Source organism: Pseudochaenichthys georgianus, chromosome 22, assembly GCF_902827115.2.
Source record: "Pseudochaenichthys georgianus chromosome 22, fPseGeo1.2, whole genome shotgun sequence".
Lineage (NCBI taxonomy): Eukaryota > Metazoa > Chordata > Actinopteri > Perciformes > Channichthyidae > Pseudochaenichthys > Pseudochaenichthys georgianus.
The window spans coordinates 33,163,201-33,184,589 of record NC_047524.1 but is presented as its reverse complement, the minus strand read 5'-3'; the positions used below and the strand labels follow the sequence as shown (position 1 = coordinate 33,184,589).

The following is a 21,389-nucleotide window of genomic DNA, read 5'->3' as shown; positions in this document are numbered from 1 at the left end:
TTTATTTTCATTTAGGAAACAAAAATAAAATGAATACACACACATAGACACACACCATTTGCCTTCTGAAGCAATTTGGTAAACGACCACACTACTTCATGGCCACAGTCCCCCACAAATTACTTATAATTGTATTTATTTCATCAGCAGAGGAATTCAATTGACTTTTGCCAGGTATCAACTACATGTATTCAAATCCCTGATGTCTGAGCCTGTTTATTGATAATTCACGTTCACACATTGCAAAGCAATCCTAAAGTTAGTGGCACACTGTAACATAAACAAGTAACTTTTTACTTTCAGGTTTTTTAAACAGCTAGAGACTTCCTGTCACAAACCTCTGATGTTCTTTGACAACAGCCAGGACATCATGAGAAAGGTGGCGTGAGTCCTCTGGGAACCTGAACAGCTCCTTAAGCTGAGCCTTCAGTAGTTCCACCTGGGACTCCTCCCCTGCCAGCGTGTTCCTCACCGCCTGCAGGAGACACAGGAGCACCAGCAGCGTGAGCTCCAGATAACAGGATGCTCGGATCATGTTAGCACAGACAGCAGGCTTACACTCGTAGTGCAGGCGTTGTGTATTCCATTACACACCACGTGAACATCAATTAATTCAGACCATTAAACATCAAATAAGTCAGGCTTATAGTCTGTGGCAAAAAGGACTGCAGAGTGAGTCAGTTACAACCCAATAGTAACACTAATACAGTCATTCAGCCTAATAGAAAATAGCTATAGACCAGGGGTATTAAAACAGAGAAAATGCCCTCAAGCAAAGGTCCGGAAATTCATTATGTCTAATTTGCGTTATGAATAAGTAAAATATACAGCTCTGGAAAGAATTAAGAGACCACTGTTTGCTCTGGCCTCTATTTATAGTTATGTGTGTGAGTAAAATTAAGAAAATGTAGATCGGACACCAAACAGATCACTGCAGCATCCCATAATCCCCTCTGTTTCAGCCCTGTTTCCAAAGTGCTGATTCTCTGTCTGAAAATAAGGAGCCCCTCCCCACGCCCCTCTGATGCGGCTTTCACACCAGCGCTTTTCCCTTTCTAGCTCCGAACGGGAGCTTTTCTGGCTCAGCTCCGGTTTCCCTTTTCTGCTCCCGCTCTGTTCACACCGCCCAGAGCTGCCGCTGCTGCGTCACGACGTCACCGTCTACTGTACGTGCCTGCTTCATAACATCCAAACCGCGGACATCCCTCACTTCGACAACAACAACAATGGCCGATTGTATTGAAGCGCTGTTCACTTTGGTTATCCTCTTACGAAACTAAATGGAAGGCATCGGACGACTTTACAAGAGACGGCTTTACAAGGGACGACTTTACAAAAGACGACTTTACAAGGGACGGCTTTACAAGGGACGACTTTACAAGGGACGGCTTTACAAGGGACGACTTTACAAGGGACGACTTTACAAGGGACGGCTTTACAAGGGACGACTTTACAAGGGACGACTTTACAAGGGACGGCTTTACAAAAGACGGCTTTACAAGGGACGACTTTACAAAAGACGGCTTTACAAGGGACGGCTTTACAAAAGACGGCTTTACAAGGGACGACTTTACAAGGGACGACTTTACAAGGGGCGGCTTTACAAGGGGCGGCTTTACAAAAGACGGCTTTACAAGGGACGACTTTACAAGGGACGACTTTACAAAAGACGGCTTTACAAGGGACGACTTTACAAGGGGCGACTTTACAAGGGGCGGCTTTACAAGGGACGACTTTACAAGGGACGACTTTACAAGGGGCGATTTACAAGGGACGACTTTACAAAAGACGGCTTTACAAGGGACGACTTTACAAGGGACGACTTTACAAGGGGCGGCTTTACAAGGGGCGGCTTTACAAGGGGCGGCTTTACAAGGGACGACTTTACAAGGGACGGCTTTACAAGGGACGGCTTTACAAGGGACGACTTTACAAGGGACGATTTACAAGGGACGACTTTACAAGGGACGGCTTTACAAGGGACGACTTTACAAGGGGCGACTTTACAAGGGGCGGCTTTACAAGGGACGACTTTACAAGGGACGACTTTACAAGGGACGGCTTTACAAGGGACGACTTTACAAGGGACGACTTTACAAGGGGCGATTTACAAGGGACGACTTTACAAAAGACGGCTTTACAAGGGACGACTTTACAAGGGACGACTTTACAAGGGGCGGCTTTACAAGGGGCGGCTTTACAAGGGGCGGCTTTACAAGGGACGACTTTACAAGGGACGGCTTTACAAGGGACGGCTTTACAAGGGACGACTTTACAAGGGACGATTTACAAGGGACGACTTTACAAGGGACGACTTTACTTGGAACTTTACAGACATCACATGCGAAATACAAGACTTCTTTGTGGTCTTCAGCATCAATGACGAATCTGCCCCTGCCCCCGCCTCGACGTAAGAGAGACGTAAGCGACGCCGCCTCTTAGCTCCGAAGCTCTTGCCTCTAGACCGACAATTTTTTGGAGCTGGAAGTGAAACGGATTCCGGAGCTAAGAGGCGGCGCCTCTGCGGTGTGAACAGGAAAAAACGGTACTTTTCAGCTCCAGCTCCGAGCCGGAGCTGAAAACGCGTTGGTGTGAAAGGGGCAAGAGAGACATTTGGTTACAAAGAACTCAATGGTGCTCTAGGAAGAGATTCAGGTGATAAGGGGGGGGGGGGGGGGGGGGGTTACCTTGGTTGGTGATTGGCTAATGGTTACACAAGACAAAACATCGTTATGACATCACAAAGTGACCAAAATCTGATCAGCTCATTTTCGGACAGGTTTTTATAGAAATGGATCAAAAAGAGAGCGAATCTTTGTTCCTGACACTTTCAGAGTCTCTTTCCACACATGTTGATGTAGAAGAGACGTGAAGAAGAGGGGACACATGTTGGTGTAGAAGAGACATGAAGAAGAGGGGACACATGTTGATGTAGAAGAGACATGAAGAAGAGGGGACACATGTTGAGAAGAGACATGAAGAAGAGGGGACACATGGTGATGTAGAAGAGACATGGAGAAGAGGGGACACATGTTGATGTAGAAGAGACATGAAGAAGAGGGGACACATGGTGATGTAGAAGAGACATGGAGAAGAGGGGACACATGTTGATGTAGAAGAGACATGAAGAAGTGGGGACACATGTTGATGTAGAAGAGACATGGAGAAGAGGGGACACATGTTGATGTAGAAGAGACATGGAGAAGAGGGGACACATGTTGATGTAGGAGAGACATGAAGAAGTGGGGACACATGTTGATGTAGAAGAGACATGAAGAAGAGGGGACACATGTTGATGTAGAGGAGACATGAAGAAGAGGGGACACATGTTGATGTAGGAGAGACATGAAGAAGAGGAAATAATTTGCATACGTGATCTTTAATAATTGATGGTTTCTAGGTCCGGTCCGTATAGATCGGTGTCTGGGTCAGCTTGTTTAGGCTGTTTTGTTTATGGTTGTACTACAAAGTTGGTCTGCAAAGATGAAAGTCCCTGTGTTGAGTTTCTCTCCCACACACACTGAACAAATCCACTTGGAAATAACAGGAGGTTTTCATGATCTTCCCATTGTGCCAAAAGTGCATGAAAAGAGCATTATGCCACAGTTCCAGTAGTTCAACTGTTTTCAGAATGAACAGGGTGCTTTGCAGTCTGCCCTCAGTTCTTCTCATAGACCCTTTTCACACCAGTGCTGTGTCCTAATGCCTCACTAGTACTTCAGTGCTGAGTGCTTGGGGGAATGAAGGAGAGCACCATCAGTTTCTAAAGGCCGGGTCCTAATTGGCATGACTAAATGAGACGCAGCCATAATTATACTCTGAAGAAGACCATGAGCTTAACACTATGTTTATTGTGATGGGATCTCATAAACCAGTGCACTATTTCTATTTTGTCCACCTAACTTTAAAAACTTGGACGTGCTACCCCTTTACAATTAGTTTTTGAAATATGTTTACTGGCCTTTGGTTTGCACTGCACTGTGAATAGCATTGTTGAGCACAACCTCCTTCAACAAAACAGCAGCCATGAATAGCTTATTTTGACACATCTGTGGAGAGTTGATGGCACTAATGTAAAACCCTCACTGCAAACGTTATCAAACGTTACCCATTGATTCATCTAGCCCAGGGGTCTGCAACCTTTTTGACCAAAAGAGCCATTTTGACCCCTTTTCCACCAATTGCTTTTGTCTGGAGTGGCAACACATATTTGATAGCTTGATAGCTTATAAAGTTGTATATATTGTTACATCATAGACAAAAACTACAGTTTTTTTGCATTTATTATTTATTACATTATAGAAAACTGTTTACCTCAAATAAGAAACAAATAACTCCTATAAGGAGAATTAAAAAAAAATACAGGCCTACTTTAAAATAAATCAACAGCACTTGGGGAGTCCTCTGCATATTTGAAGAAAAGGAATGTAATTCAAATGGTCCCACTTTGAAATAAATAAAACATATAGCTGCACCCTAAAAAGAGTTAACTGATGGAATGATGACTGAAGATCGTCAGCTGTCTTCCTCTTCCGTGTGTTTCCTCCAATACGTAAAGGCACCTTCGACCACTTCTCTCCACATATCAAACATACCGGTAAGCCAGCATCGTTTGCTCTGAAAGTAGATAACTCTAACCACGCAGAATTAAATCATGTGTTCCTCCGGTACTTTTATTTTCTTTGATTTATCCATAGTTCGCTCATCGAGCCGGGGGTCAGGTTATTCGCCTGCAGGAAAAGGCGCTGGTGCGGGACCGTAGCAGGATGTGACGCATATTTGATGTGACCTAATTAAAACTGTGCTTTTTTAATCTGTCGCAGTATCACCTCAAAATAAAGATACGAAACATTTTCAACCATGTAACAAAATATAAATAGTCCTACAAATATTTGTATTTTATTTCCTTCTTATTTTTGTCTAAGCTCAAGGGAGCCAGAGCAGAGGGCTTAAATAGCTGGGGGTTGCCGACCCCTTCTTATTATACATCCATGGTGTAACCCAGGTTAAAAAAAACCCTTCAATCCTAGCAGGCTCCCGTAGCTCAGTATAAATGGCAGCCAGGTCACTTCCGTTTCCTTTACTGGTCGGTTGTGATGCTGGTTGCTGCGTTGATGCTACATGCTACACACAGGGATTCATCCACGATTCCTAAACAGAATAACGTTTTGTTAAAAATTGCTGCAATCAGCGGTGAGTCTTGTATTGGTAAAATGTATTTAAAATGTGTAATGTTATTGAAAAATGTCCGGAATGTGCCCGCTAGCTTAGCGGCTAGCAGTTAGCATTTTCAATGGGAAATATACATTGAGATAGCTCGCGTTAGCTGCTAAGCTAGCGGTTAGCATGCTAATAGTATTGCTAGTAGAAATATCTTATGCATGGGTCTTCACTGATCCCAATTACGTTAAAGAGCCTGTGACAGCATCCCAACAACTGTTGTGCAATGAAATATTGGGCTACTAGTAATCTCGAACCGTCAGTTTAAAAAAGAAAAAGCGATACCGTTCCGTTAAATATCAATAATTTCGAACTTCGCGGGGAAATTCCTTCACTCATTTTGAAGTTTTGGGGGAAGCCGGAAGTGACGTCAATGCGGGAACGCTTCACAGTGCGGCGAGCGAGCCAAACACGGACAAAGTGTGTTGTTATGCGTAGAAATGGTGAATTACTGAGATTAGGCACGTTAATAACGTTTTAATGAAGTTGACTACAGTATATTCATAATCGTCAGTGCTTTCTTGTCAATTCGGCGACATAAACATAAATGATCGTGGTGAAGATGATGATTACATTAGGATTAAAAATCGGTAGTGAGAGCTGCTGAATTTCCTCCCGTCGGATGTGATATAAAAACAAATCGATTATTTTTGTAGTTGTAAACTCAAGTGGATGAAACTACATTTATTAGTGCTTTCATGTCAATGCGGCGAACATATGATACATTAAATGATCGTGAGGATGATGATTAAAAATCGTTTGTTTGAGCCGGTCTGCATTTCCTGATGAGAAAACAAACCGATGCTTTTTGTAGTTGTAGTACACCAACATGGATTAAACGTGTGTTTTTTTTACCACAATGTTGGGGAAATTAATGGATAAAATGCACGGATTATTATTATTCCCACTCCGATCGGGACACTAGGTCCACCGTTTCCCCGCAGCGAGGCTCCCCCCGTTGACAGTTTACGTGGGCTGGGTGCAGTGGCGGACTGGCCTTCGGGACTCGTACCGAAGTGGGCCGGTCGGATAAATCACTAGCACATCCCCCATAGGCGGCGCGTGAGGCTCAGGTTTGGGAAGGCTAAATAACTTCTTTTACCTGACGCTGCCCGCCTCCGGCGTCTATAGAAAAGAGATCAACTCAGTGTGCGGAGTTTAAATCTCTCAAGTCATATTACAGGATACATGAGAAGACGCCGACGTGTCGCACTTATCATTCATATCACATCATCAATCAGATCATCGATCATATAATATCATCATATATCATATATCTCCTTATCTGAGTCAGCTGAGCCGTATCTGGCCGTGCAACACTCAGTGTCACATACTGTATGCAGAAGTATTATTTTAAGCAACACATTATGTTGACGAAACACTCGAGTCAAATGTAATTAAAGTCAGATCCACTCGTGTCTTAGACGTGAACGCGCTCTCAGCTGGAGAGAGAAACCCTGGCTTGGTTTACCGAGTTGATAACCAGCGTCGTAGGACCGCTTTGTTGTTTGTTGTTGTTAGTTTGTTTGTTACTCAAACATATCCAAGGTCTGTTGAACTGGCTTCGTAGTACAGGGCACAGGTGGCGAGCAGCGCTAATGTCAAAGACACAGACATTATATTTGTATTTTACCAGGATGCAGTGACACAAATATTTACATATTTACATTTACTATCTACAGCACCCGCCGCCCCTGACCTCCCCCACTCCCCCCGTTGACAATTTACTAGCGGTACCGAAGCGGGCCGGTCGAGAGTCCCGGGATGATTTGTAGTCCCATTCCACCACTGGCTACATGACCGTATGATCGCCCATATTGACGCACCTCATTCCTAAACTTCTAACAGATACAACATAAACCGATCCTTCAGCCGCATATGAGCTCTCAGACACGTTCAAAATTAAACTGTCATCGCTGTCTGAGCTTGCTGCTGTGTGCGCCGTCGTGCGTTTACATGCAGAAGCTGGGATCCTGAACGGTGCAGCTGGAGCGCTGTGCCCGCAATGACGTCACACATAATGTGGCGGGACTTGGAAGAATCCCCGAGAAGATCCAGGAAATGGTCAACATTGAAGGCAGATTAATGGTTATTAAAGTACAAATATCCAAAATCAGTTCAGTAACGGTTTTCAAGGGGACAATATGTACTCAAATTGATGGGTTTGGATGATGGGGGAAAACCGTGTCACAGGCTCTTTAAGTGTAACCTTGTGGGCTTTTGGCTATCAGCCCTGAGGTATTGGTTTGCTGTTTACTGGCTGAATGTAAACAGATTAATGTTTTGTATAGAAATGGATATAGAAATGTTGTACAACCAGAAATGTATTTATTTTATTTAAGAGATTTATTAAACCAGAAATGTATTTAAGAGATTTATTATACAAGAGATGTATTCATTTTATTTAAGAGATTTATTATACAAGAGATGTATTCATTTTATTTAAGAGATTTATTATACAAGAGATGTATTCATTTTATTTAAGAGATTTATTTTTATTTAAATGCTTAAAGGGGAAGATACTAATTATTCCTTGTGACCTTTTACAGGTCAGGTTTTTTGTTTGGATATATTTTTTTGCCAGGTGCTTGCCGCACCTGATGACCTTTCATGGACCTTGATGGCGAGCTAAGATTCTAAACCTATCCTCCCTGCCACATGGTGAAGTAGGATTAAATGGAAATGAATTAACTTTACCCCGGAAGCTTTTCTTTTGTTCTCTTTTGCCTTTACTGGGCACCTGAAAAATAATCATTTGAATGAACTTGTTGATATCTTGAATACAACTATTTTGTAACGCATACCTGGGGGGTATACTGCGAAGCAGGATTTTCGCTTAGCCGGCTAAATTCAGGGAAAACTCCGGCTTTCCGGTCATCCGAAGCTGGTTCTCTTTTTAGCAGGCTAGATCTCCATGGTAATATATGCTAAGCAGCTAACCTGGTCGGGAGCAGGTTAGGTTGCAGGCTAAGAGCTCAACTCAGTGAAAGCACCGCCTGCTGACCAATCAGAGCTCAGTGTGCGGAGTTTAAAGCGATCAAGTCATATTACAGGAGAAAGGAAATACAGAAAAACTGCCGTCGCAGGAAAGACGGCCGGCAAAAATCACCGACTGTGTGAACGTGAACATTAATAGAATATCACCTCCATCTTCAGAGCAATCTGACTATTATAACATTAGCGTTAAGAAAGCTTACTTACATATCGGCCACAACATAAGTAACCGGATCAGAGTAACATTAAGTACAGTCCGCGGCATATCACTTCATAATGTATCATATCTCCTGATCTGAGTCAGCTGAGCCGTATCTGGCCGTGCAACACTCACTGTGTCACATACTGTATGCAGAAGTATTATTTTAAGCAACACATTAAGACGAAACACTCGAGACAAATGTAATGAAAGTCAGATCGTGTTTTAGACGGGCAGTGATATCATAAACCTGTTAATGTATGCATTCAAACACTTGTTCTGTTCCCAGCTGTATTCACCTTGCAGGTGCAGCTATGTGGCTTTGATCCTGGATCAAGTGTTTAAGTCATGGATGTTTAAAGTTTAACTTCTTCATTTTTGACTAGTATTAAAGTTCACTTTTCATTCAGGAAGTATGACGCTGCGCTGTCAGTGCGCTTCTCCATGTCTGTGATTGGTCGAATGCTCCAAATACCACCCCTTTCATGTGAACGCGCACCTAACTAGATAGGACACGGCTGGCTTGAGCGATCCACTTGATAACCCGCGTCGTAGTACAGTTTAGCGAGAGCGCGTATGTTTTGGATTAAGCCAACCGGCTAACTCCAACATATCCAGGTTAGGTTGAACCAGGTTCGTAGTACAGGCCCCAGGTTTCAGTTTGTATTTTTCACACACATTGAGCTCCATAGTCGTTCCTAGTTCTTCTGAATATCACTCATTTAATTACAGCTAATACACTTGCTACACCTGCTCTAGATATATACACTTTATTTTATAGAACTAACGAGTGTGTTGGTGTCAAATTAAACCCATGGAAATAAATGCACTGCAACTGTTGTTCTCATACACATACACATGTATGTGTACATAATACATTACTGCATATATTTTAATATATATAATCTAGTATAAGGTGCTTTTTTACTATTACTTCTTACTTGCATATAAATGTTTTCGTTATTTTTTTATTCTATTTTGTATCTTTTACTGGATATTTTAAAAGGTTACGTGTGTGTGTGTGTTATATATATTCATCATAGTTATTAAAAAAACAAGAGAATAAAGGAAAAACAGTTATGAAATACTATATGGCAGTAAAACAAGAATACAGTTTGAAAGGGGAGTGATTTGTAAAATATCCATAAAGAAAAAGAACTAGGGCCGGGACTTTAACGCGTTAATTAAGATGAATTAATTACACAAAAATCGCACTTTAAATCGCACTTATTTTTGCACAGCGGAACGTTTCTCACTGGATGAGTTTCAGGCGTACCGATTATACTGGAGCACCAACTAACGTTCATGACTTCAGCATGGGACTTCAAACAACAACAAACCACGGTGAACAATAGTCAAACATGAACGAACAAGCTGATGAGACCGCTTTGGTCGGCCCCGTGGATGGGACATGTTTTAAAAAACGGACGGATGGAAGCGTCGACAAGAGCACGGTTGTGTGCAAATTATGCAAAAAAGAATGTGCATATCACCGCAGCACATCAAGCCTAAAGTATCACCTAAATGCAAAGCATGTAGCAGCTAGCGTGGACGTTAGCCCGACTCCGAGTGCAAGGAACCACACCCTGACCCAACCCACACTCAGCCAGATGACTGGTTTCAGGGCCAGGATAAGTAAGTCCACGTCTGAGAGAATAACCAGCTCACTGGATTGCACTCGACTGTAGACCACTTGGAGTCAAATCCATGTGAAAATTGCTTCTCACTGTTCTCGGGTCAAATATGTATATTTGATTAAAAATGCGATTAATTTCGATTAATTAATTACAAAGCCTCTAATTAATTAGATTAATTTTTTTAATCGAGTCCCGGCTCTAAAAAGAAATTATGCTTACAGTTGTGTTTCATATGGGTGTTGAGAGATGTATCCATAGATCTCTTAATGTTGCTCTCAAAGTGCACCAGATTGATGCTTTCAACTTCAATATTTAAAAAATATCGTCCCGGTGGAGCATGCCCCCGGACCCCCCCTATATGCCGTGAGCTGATTATCGAGCTTTCATTGTAACAGTCGCGGGTGTACTGTGTGTGCGTGTGGGAGTGTTGCAGTTGAACATTCCACTGTAGCGCCCCTGGTGCTCGCGCTTTTGTGCACATGCTCTATAGTGCCCGTAATAGTGTTCACTGGAGTCCAGCACCCCCACACAAAATACCTTCCCGCGCCTCTGCATGCTGCTGTTAATCTGGAGATCAACAGACACTAGCGGCCCGTGTATATGATTATATAATCAGACAACGTCCGTTAAAAAACATTATAACACATAATGAGAGACGTTCTGTAGTCAGGAGGGCGTTTCACCGACGACAGGTGTTCTTACTTTTATGTAGCTCACGGATAATTGTTACTTTACACGACACTGTTCAACACTTAATTCTGCTTCACTCTTTAACTAAACAACCGCGGATGTCTTGAAAGACTCTTTCACTAAAGATTTTGAAGATATCCGCGTTCTTCTGACACGTAAACACTGCGCTTCCTATGTTTTGGTGCGGACTGCGTTCACACCAGCAATGAACCGCTCCAGAGTTCGCAAGCAAGCGGTCCGAGACCATCTATTTTAGCGGACCAGAGTCCGGTTGTTTAGTTCACTTCAGAGGTCTCAGACTGCGTTCACACCGACCCAAATGAACCGCACCAAGCGGCTAAACGCACCAGGGTTCGATTGAACTATAAAAGGCAGGTGTGAACGCACCCTTATTCTACTTTTTGTTTTAATGACTTTGAAATTTACATTTTTCTGGATTGTTAAGCTGCATTAGGAAGAAAGTTGGACAATTATTTTAACTGTGAAATGGACATTGTAGAGCTGATACACCGATAGGGTCTAATCGACAAAGACTTTTCACATTTCCATCATCTTGTGTATGTAAATATTAATTAATCCAAAAATAAGTCTCGCCTTATTAAAATATACACCTGAGAGAAACTCCCTCTGGAGGGAACACATGGATTTCAGCCTTTGCAGACCATTGACATGCACACAAACCTAGAGAACACACTACAGGGAAGGGAAAAGCTCAAAAGCAGAATAGGGCCTCTTTAACTCAATAATACTGTAGATATGTTAAGAAGACGTACCGTGTATTTCCTCCACTGGCCCACCATCTGCTCCTCGGTGTGGTCAGGGGGGTCTCGGCCCTCCCCCAGCTCCTGGTCCAGGCCCTGCAGCAGCACCCTGAGGTGGCCGATGTCCTCCCCCAGTCTCTGGCAGCGGGCTGTGTACTGACTCTGGGAGTCCAGGCTGGAGCGCAGCCCCTCCTCACCCTCACACAGACCCTGCCTCAGCCTCTGCCAGCCCAGCCTCAGCTCCTCTGCCTCCTCCACCACCACCTCCGCCCCAGAGGGGGAGGTGGTGCCCCTCAGCGCCTCCGACAGCCCCTCGATGTGCTGCAGGGTCTTTTCCTCTCCCGCCACGCTGTCGTCCAGAGCCTGGCACAGCAGCAGGAGATAAAGATGAGTGGTGTTGGATTAGAAGGCTGAGATGGAAAAAACATCCTACAACTTGGTTTCATGTTTTATTTTTAACATTAAATATTTGTGAATACTGAAATCCTAACAATTAAGGTTAGTTGCCAAAAAAGTGGAACTATCTCACATTTCGCTATCATTTATTCACGTGCATGTTCAATGATTTTTTCACGCGTTATAATATCCACAGTTATAATCGCCTAACAGAGTGACTCGGCATGCTCTCACATGTCAGCCAGACACTGGAAGGATCAGCACAACTATGTTCAGTCAGTCATTTAGAAAATAGAATTGGAAAATGTTCCTTTTTAAAAATTATTATTATTTGAGGATTGTATTTGGTACACGGACATTTTTTAAAATTTGTAATCTGCCACCTAAAATTATACTACAGGAATACAGGAAATACATTTATCAATTTTAGTTGTCAAAAATAATAATGACGGTAAAAAGTGTACAGTGTTAATGGTTTGTAATCACACTAAAACAAAGACAGACATCATGTGAGATATACACTTACAGTAACATTTGGATAAGACAGGATTCCTATTTTTATATTTAGAATGATGTAGTGTTATACATGTGTCTTAACAAGTTCTGCTGTCATCCCTAATGCTAAATAACCTGATGGTGATCCGTGTATGCTCTTTGTATGTCTTGATCCACCATGACAATAATTCTATTTATTTTTTAAAGAGTACGAAACCTGTAAATGAGGTCAGCATTTGAACCCTTCCTGTTCTCAAAGTTAATCGATATTTGAATGTACTTTTGGTTTGATGCCTCAAATAAGTTATGTGGTAAACACGAGCTGAAGAGATTTTAAGTATTTGCTTCACTACATAAAATATGTCAGTAAATACCCCACTTGTATGGAGTCATGACACATTGGTTGCTAACAAGGGACTGAATGAGACTACTAAATGTCATCAGGTCGAACATTACCCACCATATGGAAGCTGACAACAATCATGTGACTGAAGTAGTTCCTAATGTTAGCCTTTGACTTGTTTAGCTTCAAAAGTCACAAAGTGGAATTGATATGTGGAGAGTATCCTGCTAAAAAACGTGTTTGTGATTATCTTATTTTTGCAATATTCTAGAACCTATGGAAAGATCCCATTGCTTCTTGTCGAGGGGACCCTTGCTCTAATAACTTCTAGGTCTGGCTACAAAAACACATCATCACTGCACCACTCTATTTGTTGGTACTTTTGGAGTTTAAAAACACATGTACCCAGCTCAGAATATTCATTCAACTCCACATACCATATGTTCCCTTCTCCCGTTTAAAAAGGACAGGCTTAGATACATGCTTTTTAATTCATCCGAGTGCGTCTCACCTGTAAGGCTTTGAGCTTGTTCTCCGCCGTCTCCTCCCTCTCCATCAGATCAGTTAGCTCTTTGGTTTGTGACAGCAGCCACGACTGGAACCTGTGAACGCAGCCTTGGTACGTCTGGTGCTCCTCAGCCATCTTCTGGAGCAGCGACAGACACTCCTACAGTAGCACAGCAGGGGAAATGTCAACAAAGCTTTGTTCGAATCAACCCACATCTCACAGCGTATTCTGAGAGACTGAAATCTATCATCTGGTTTTTCAACTGCAAGGCTCTTGAGAGCACATTGCACTGTTAGACGGTGGTGAAGATTATCCAGTGAAACGGCATTATCTACATCCATACTTCAGAATGAGATGTTTGCCATCAGACTGGTGTGTGATGTGAATGTGTGATGCAGATAACAATGTGTGTGGGTGTGTGGTAAAATGTGAGTGACACTGGGAAGGCTGTCTGAAGAGGAAGAGCAGCCGCCGTGCATGTTGGTGTGGACTAACCCTCAGTGTCTCTCACTGAATGTCAGTCATTCAGTCAACTGCTGTCTACCTTTATTACATGGCTTAGTTTAATATTCAATTCTAATTGGTCGATTTGGATATTCAGCGGTCTCCTTTCGATAGCTGGCCGCTGCTGAGGACGCTTTGATCATGTTCTGTTCTGAAGAAAGAAGTCCGGTCAGTTTAATGTAAGCTGTGGCCAAAACAACAATCCTCCAATTGGATACTTTTTAAATATTCATCTTTATATTTGTGCAGAGCAAAACACTTTGGATGCATGACCTCTAAACTGTCTCGAGTAAAGAAAATAAAAAGATCGGGAGAAAAGTAAAGAGGTTAAAAGACACGGAGAGCTGGAAGACAGAGAAATCAACAGAAGAAGTAAACAGTAAAGGGAACAGCAGAAGGAGACAGACAGGAAGGAAACACCGAAGGTAACAACAGAAGGAGACAGACAGGAAGGAAACACCAAAGGGAACAGCATAAGGGAAGTAAACAATGAAGGAGACAGACAGGAAGTAAACAATAAAGGGAACAGCAGAAGAAGACAGACAGGAAGTAAACCCTAACAGGAACTCAGGCCCTATCCCAAACCACTCCCTCGACCCTACCCCTCCGTGACGGAGTGAACTCCGCCTGTAGCCTCACTCGCAGCTCAACGAGGCTCCTCCTGTCAGATGGAGGGAGTACACACAGCAGCAAGCTTTGGGACGGCCTCCCCTCTCTCCGGCACAAACAGGAAGTGCCGTAACCGTATGTAACAACGGTTTCAAATCAGCATCTCTTAGACAAAAAGTTTAAATGAATAACTCAAATAAAACTCCAAACATCTTTCATTGTGTTACTCTTTTGTAAAGCTCTTTTAGTTTTATACCTGATGTTTATAAGCTTCTTAGTTTTTGCAACGGTCTGTAAATATACACAACTTTATAATAAAATGCACACATTTACCTTTTTCTGGACTCAGGTTTGATCCTAAGTTAAAAACATGAGGTCATCATGAGGTCGTTAACATCGCAGTTTAGTTTAGTGGGACGGGTGGCGCAGTGGTCTGTGCATCTGATCATCAGATCAAGGGGGGTGCTGGGGAACTCCAGTTCGAAACCCGCTCCCGCCGCCACTGCGTCAGGCCGTTGTGTCCTTGGGCAAGACACTTCACCCGGAGTTGCTCCTGTGGGTATTGTCCACAGTACATGTATGATACTAATGTGTACTTGTAAAAGCGCCTCGATGACTTCGAGGCGTGAAGATGGACGGTGTGGCGCAGTGCGCTGTGCAATGATCATCAGATCAAGGGGTGAAACCCGCCGCTGCTGCGTCTGTAAAGCCGGTGTGTCCTTGGGCGAGACACTTCACCTGAACTTGCACCTGTGGGTATTGTGCATTGCATGTATAAAATGTAAATAATAAATGCAAGGAATTATTATTATTATTATTATCAGTGGATGTTTGCTGGAACTACTTGTTAACAGCTTGTTTCCTGACGGACACACACAGCGTTGAGACGGGTCAGGTAGAGACCGGTCTCAAGACTCGCTGTTTGAGGGCTTGACAGCCCACTCCCCCTCCACACCGCTCCACACTCGTTGGTTTGGAACAGCCCTTAATATGTGTGAACACGCAAACGGAGGGGGAGTGTGTAGGGGTAGGGTGTAGGGGGTGATTTGGGATTGGGCCACAGTATGGGTTCTGGCAGTGTTTGAAGACTGGTTCATGGAAAAGAAAATGTGAACAGACAGTTACAGAACACCTCCATCAGTGCATATCATATTAAGTTAAGTAGCTGTCGCCGCTGCCTATTTCTTAGCGCAATCAAAAACTATAATTTATAAATAAATTAAATCAAGTTTATATCAATGTGATGCATAAGATATTTGATTTATTCAAGTTGTTGTGTAGTAAGCAGAATAATATGCTACGTGTGTGTGTGTGTGTGTGTGTGTGTGTGTGTGTGTGTGTGTGTGTGTGTGTGTGTGTGTGTGTGTGTGTGTGTGTGTGTGTGTGTGTGTGTGTGTGTGTGTGTGTGTGTGTGTGTGTGTGTGTGTGTGTGTGTGAGGCCATAACAACATTATATTCGTCATTTCAAGCAGTTGGCATGTTGCTTCAGCGATGTTCTTCCTGTTACACAGAAGCTGTTCTTTAACCAAACAAATAATGATCTCTAGTTTAGGATTACATTGTTCTCAGTGCATGGATCATTTAGATGTGTGTCCTTTGATTGTTTGCGTTCTCTTCTCCTGTGCTTAAAGTCTTATCCTACCGGCTTGCTTGTTTGCACTTTCACATACATCACAAACCCATGTACTACACATCCTGTGCAATATCTGAGTTGATGACTCATAACTATTACTCAATGAACACATTAACTCTGACTAACTGACGGATAGAAAAGCATTGAGTGGTGCAGGAATAAGTTCTTAACCAGGAAGCTAGTTAGTTAGCATTTGAGCACTTCCATTTGCCTCGTCTAAAACTCAATGCTTTTATGAATGTGTTTTTGGTCAGATCACAGTGATTTACATGAGTTTAAGACATGTTCTCGTTTGTTCTACGACATTAAATACTTCAGTGCATACCCCACTTCTATAGGCGCGTGCACACGCCTATAGAAGTGCATACCCCACTTCTATAGGCGCGTGCACACGCCTATAGAAGTGTATGTATTGAAAGGCTTCAGCAGCATAATAATAATAATTATAACAATTAAATAACTAAATACATACAGTGGGGCAAAAAAGTATTTAGTCAGCCACCAACTGTGCAAGTTCTCCCACTTCAAAAGATGAGAGAGGCCTGTAGTTTTCATCCTAGTACACTTCAACTAGGAGAGACAGAAGGCTCCAGCAGCTTCTACTGAAGCCAGTCCTCAACTCCGGGGACTTCCGGACGGGACTTCGGGTGGCAGTATACGCCGTGAAGTTGTTTGCGGCCTGCCAGTAAACCCGAAGAAGAAGAAGAAGAAGAAGAAGAAGAAGAAGAAGAAGAAGAAGAAGAAGAAGAAGAAGAAGAAGAAGAAGAAGAAGAAGAAGAAGAAGAAGAAGAAGAAGAAGAAGAAGAAGAAGAAGAAGGAGGGACTTTAAAGAGTTCTCATGAACTAAGGTCTGATGAACCTTTGTGGGAAAAGTACTGCTGTGTGAAAGCGCCTTATGTGTCTTAAAAACAGCGGTTGCTAACAAGTGACTCAATGAGACTACTGAACATCATTACGATGAACATTAGCCGCCGTTAGCTTAGCAGTGGTGACGTGAAGTCATGTGACCGTAACGTAGTTTGCTTATAGCCTTTCATTTTGGAAATGTTAGCTCTTTACACTTCAACAATTATAAAAGTGCCATCGCTTTGTGTCGAGGGAACCCTTGTTATGCAAACTTCTGCGTTGGCCAACACAAGTGTGTCATTCCTACACCACTCCACACGCAAACCTTCTGTCAGTATGCAGCAGGCTGTCGGTGACAGCTCAGTAGTCAGAGCACAGCAGCAGCAGCAGCAGCTCACCTCCGCCCTGTCTCTGACATCGTTGTAGTCCTCCTGCAGCCCCTCCTGGGCCTGGGGATCCACGCTGGGGTCCTGAGTTCTGTTGTGGAGCGCGGAGGCCTCGTCCAACAGCCTCTCCAGCAGCGCCGCCTGGCCCTGGATGTCGCTCAGCCCCACCCTCTGCTGGTCCACCTGCCAAAGCTTCTCCTTCACCCCCAGCTGCAGCTCCACCCCCACATCCAGGCTGCGCTGCTGCCTGGTCAGCCACAGCTCAAACTCTTCGTAGGCCTTCAGGTACTCGCCCCAGTGCAGCCACACCCACTCTATACGACTGGGAGGGGAGACACATGAAGAAGAGTGAGGCTGGGTATCTGGGTATGGTTCACCACAGACTACATATGTATATGCAGTGGAGGAGGAGGGGTCGGATTTTACACTTAAAGGGCCCCTATTCGGGGTTACATCAGGGTATATGCAGGAATCCTGAAGTCAAATTTAAGACCTTTTTTAAGACCGCAACTTCGAGTTCTAACCGGTTACATTGGCGACACACTTTACCTCACATTTACTATATTGATTGTAAGATAGCACAACTCAACAGAGTGCAGACAGACGACTGAAGCCTCCTCTCCACATGAACTTCAACCTCTCTGTGAAGGTCAGGTTTAGTGCAGCGTGCTGCTTTGTTGCTTCTATAGACTGTGCTCTTTCATTCCAGTAGAACTCCACAGAAACCAGTATTTGACCAATAAACAAAACAATTGACAACTCTTTGAACTATGAAATATATTAAACTGTGCTGAGCTTCAGCGGGTAATGCCATATAGGAGCTCCCTCACAAATACCCAGGGGTTCAATTGGGCCGGAGCTGTCCGGGGCTAAGATGCTCTGACGTCATCACCCTCACACATTTGTCATATGTTTACAAAAAACGATTAAGACTTTTCTCGTTCTTAATATAGACTATACTTAGGGTCGATATGTGTTGACTTTACTTTAAAATAGCAGATCTCTGTGACCGGATATACACTGAACAAAAATATAAATGCAACACTTTTGTTTTTGCTCCCATTTTTCATGAGATGAACTCAAAGATCTAAAACATTTTCTATAAACACAAAATAACCATTTCTCTCAAATATTGTTCACAAATCTGAAAACATCTGTGATAGTGAGCACTTCTCCTTTGCCGAGATAATCCATCCCACCTCACAGGTGTGGCATATCAAGATGCTGATTAGACAGCATGATTATTGCACAGGTGTGCCTTCGGCTGGCCACAATAAAAGGCCACTCTGAAATGTTCAGTTTTGCTTTATTGGGGGGGTCCGAAAACCAGTCAGTATCTGGTGTGACCACCATTTGCCTCACGCAGTGAAAAATGGGAGCAAAAACAAAAGTGTTGCATTTATATTTGTGTTCAGTGTAGTTCGGCTTACTAGTGAACGTGTGTCTCTTCCTCCGCGGCTCCTCCGTGCAGAGAGTCTGCACTGCAGCGGTGTGAGTCGGGACTTAAACGCTGCGGCATTCTGGCTAGCACTTAGCATGTGGGACCGGACAGCTTTGATCCCCATCGACAGACTCTTTCCCCCCCCCAGAGCGAAGCAAGGCAACGAAACTTAAAATAAGAAGCAGCATTTTACGGGACGCCTTGAGGGGGTTTCCCGACATGTCGTTTCAGTCAATTAAAGGGTGTTTCATGTTGTCGTTGCTTCTTAATAATACCTTAGAAAATGCCGTTTAATATTTTTGAATAGCCTTAATTTTCGCTAAATTGATTCATCAACTTTTAATACTTTTTAAGACCCCGCAGACACCCTGTATATAGATTTGTGTGCATGTTAATGGTCTGTAAAGGCTAAAATCCTAAAGTTCACCCGTCATGTCACATGGTTCTTCCTGATATTATTGCAGATCTCCTGTAAGCTGTAGTGTGCAGCACCTGTGACAGTGGATGATGTAGGTGGAGGTCTCCTCCCACAGGCTTTTCAGGTCTTTGAGCTTAGCGTGGGTGTGGTTCCTCAGCTCTTCATCTTCGCTCTTCAAAAGGTTCTCAGCTGCCACCAGCGCCTTGTCCATCTTCAGACGGCCCTCGTGCACTGAGTGGTGGATTTTCTGTTCATCAGAACACAGGGAGCAGCGTTACAGTCAATGTCAAATGTAAACAACATTAGAAGTATCTCGAAGCACTACCTTCAAATGGTAACATGCCTGTGAATTAACTAGAAGGGGTTCAAAGGTTAATAATGTAACTAAGAATATCATCAGAATGTGAAAAGCCTACAGTTATATCAAAGACGTCAATATGTTATGTTTCTACTTGAATAAGCATGCTCACTGAAATAGCCCTTGTGCCTATAGCAGTGATATTGAGTCTGCTGCACTATGCACGATGTGTAAAGAGAGGTGGATACAGCCTTTGAGGCGGCGTCTTATGAAAGTTGCTTAGTGTCGCATGAAGGTAGAATTGCCTGACTGTTGAGAACAAATTTACCCAAATCATATGGGCCCATAGATATGTTTTTTCTTTTGGCACGTTTCACATCTTTTACGCCCGTAGAATGCAAATTAGGGTTATTAAAGTGATCTTCCTGGCATGTGGATTTACGGCAATCAAAAAAAAAATGTTGCGCCCAATGACATAACGGGCTGACCATTACACGTATGCCACTACAAAGATTTGCTAAATGAACACAACACTGGCTTACTTTAATATAGACCCACACGTGAACACCTCAGAGAGCTGTGTTATTTTTACTTTACTTTATTGGCCTCAACAGTCTGCACTTAAATGGAATTTGCATAGTCTCGCTTTGTTGCCGTTTGGTATTTTGATTCTTCTTTTCAAACGGATTATTATAAATCGAGATTGTATGGAACTAGTAGTAGATGCTGTCCCATATTTTCTATAGAGCTAATGCTAGATATTACACTTTGCATCTTTAACAGTCTGCAGGCACTTTGTTTCTGAAGGTCTGCCATTAATCCAGTGGTGTGTGTTATGAGGATGTATCCCATGGAGCATTTCTGGAATATTCATTTTTCTCTGTGATTTCTAAATTGTATTTCTATATATAGTAACATGTCAAGAGAAATTGGAAGTGTCTCTGTTTAAAGAGCAGTTGTCCCACTCTGGAGTCTAATGAAAGACTGAAGTAGCATCAGGGGTCAGGGGTCACCAAAGGGTCCAACAGAAGGTGAAGTATCTCACCTCTGTCTCCCTGAGTCGGCCCTCCAGGGCGTCACGGGGCCCCTGGGTGTTGTCGTTGGCCTTCAGCCTCTCCTGGACGACCCGCATCCAGGAGAGGGCCGCCTCCAGGCTCTCTTTGAACTCCTGCTGTGTCATGACCAGTCCCGGGCCTGAAACAAAAACACAGGTCAGACTCAGGTCCAGTAGTCTCTCAGGAAGGTTCCTCATGGAGTAAGATGACCCGGACGTTTCTCAGTAGCAGCCATGGCAAAAGCTTTCCTCTAGAGGAGGAGCCTCAATGCTTCCTTTATTATCTCCTCTAGCATAGGATACACTGGACCATCCTCAACAAAAGGAAAGGAGATAATCTTGTACCACAATTCCTTGCAGCCTGAACATTCAAAGTGACGCACCAATCGATTTTCTACGAAAACATCTGATCATGACTCACAAACGCAGATCATGGAAGTTACAGTGCCTATGATGCATATAATATGAGAGGCCGGCTAGCTCACAACTCATACTTGGTCTTACAAACAATATCAGAATCTCACATGTACACCACCAGACTCTTTCACACACAGCATCATACCGTCTTTAACGTACCGTCATTCCTTCCTTCATTTACCATCATACTATCATACATAAATAACTATTCTCTCTCACACACAAAAACACAATCTCTTAAACGCACCATCATACTCTCGTGCACACACCACTATCGTCTTTCACAAACAACTATAATCTAATAGAACATTATAATAGTGTATGTGAAAGAGGACAGTAGTATGTGTGTAATCGGTAAACAATGTATGTAAGACAGAATAATAACCTTTGTAAGAGGGAATAGTATTTCATGTTAATAACAATAGTCATATGTAAAACAGAATAGCAGTGAATGAAAGGCCGAATAATAGCTTATATAAGAGGTAATAATAGTTCAAGTGAATGACTATAGGTATGTGTATAAAACAGAATGATAGGGTG

The 21,389-nt window shown here is 43.1% G+C and overlaps 1 protein-coding gene across 1 annotated transcript in view; it reads right to left on the bottom strand.

Moving 5' to 3' along the window:
• The window catches only part of syne3 (spectrin repeat containing, nuclear envelope family member 3), a 61,339-nt gene extending 40,773 nt beyond the window's left edge, over positions 1-20,566 (bottom strand). The window contains exons 1-6 of the mRNA XM_034111146.2: positions 20,424-20,566; positions 19,155-19,327; positions 17,234-17,543; positions 13,247-13,402; positions 11,514-11,864; positions 339-475 (exon numbers count right to left, since the gene is read on the bottom strand). Of these exons, the coding sequence (XP_033967037.1) occupies positions 339-475; positions 11,514-11,864; positions 13,247-13,402; positions 17,234-17,543; positions 19,155-19,327; positions 20,424-20,558 (1,262 nt within the window). The 5' untranslated portion in view covers positions 20,559-20,566. The remainder of the gene's footprint in view (positions 1-338; positions 476-11,513; positions 11,865-13,246; positions 13,403-17,233; positions 17,544-19,154; positions 19,328-20,423) is intronic.
• Between the last annotated feature and the right edge of the window lie 823 nt (positions 20,567-21,389).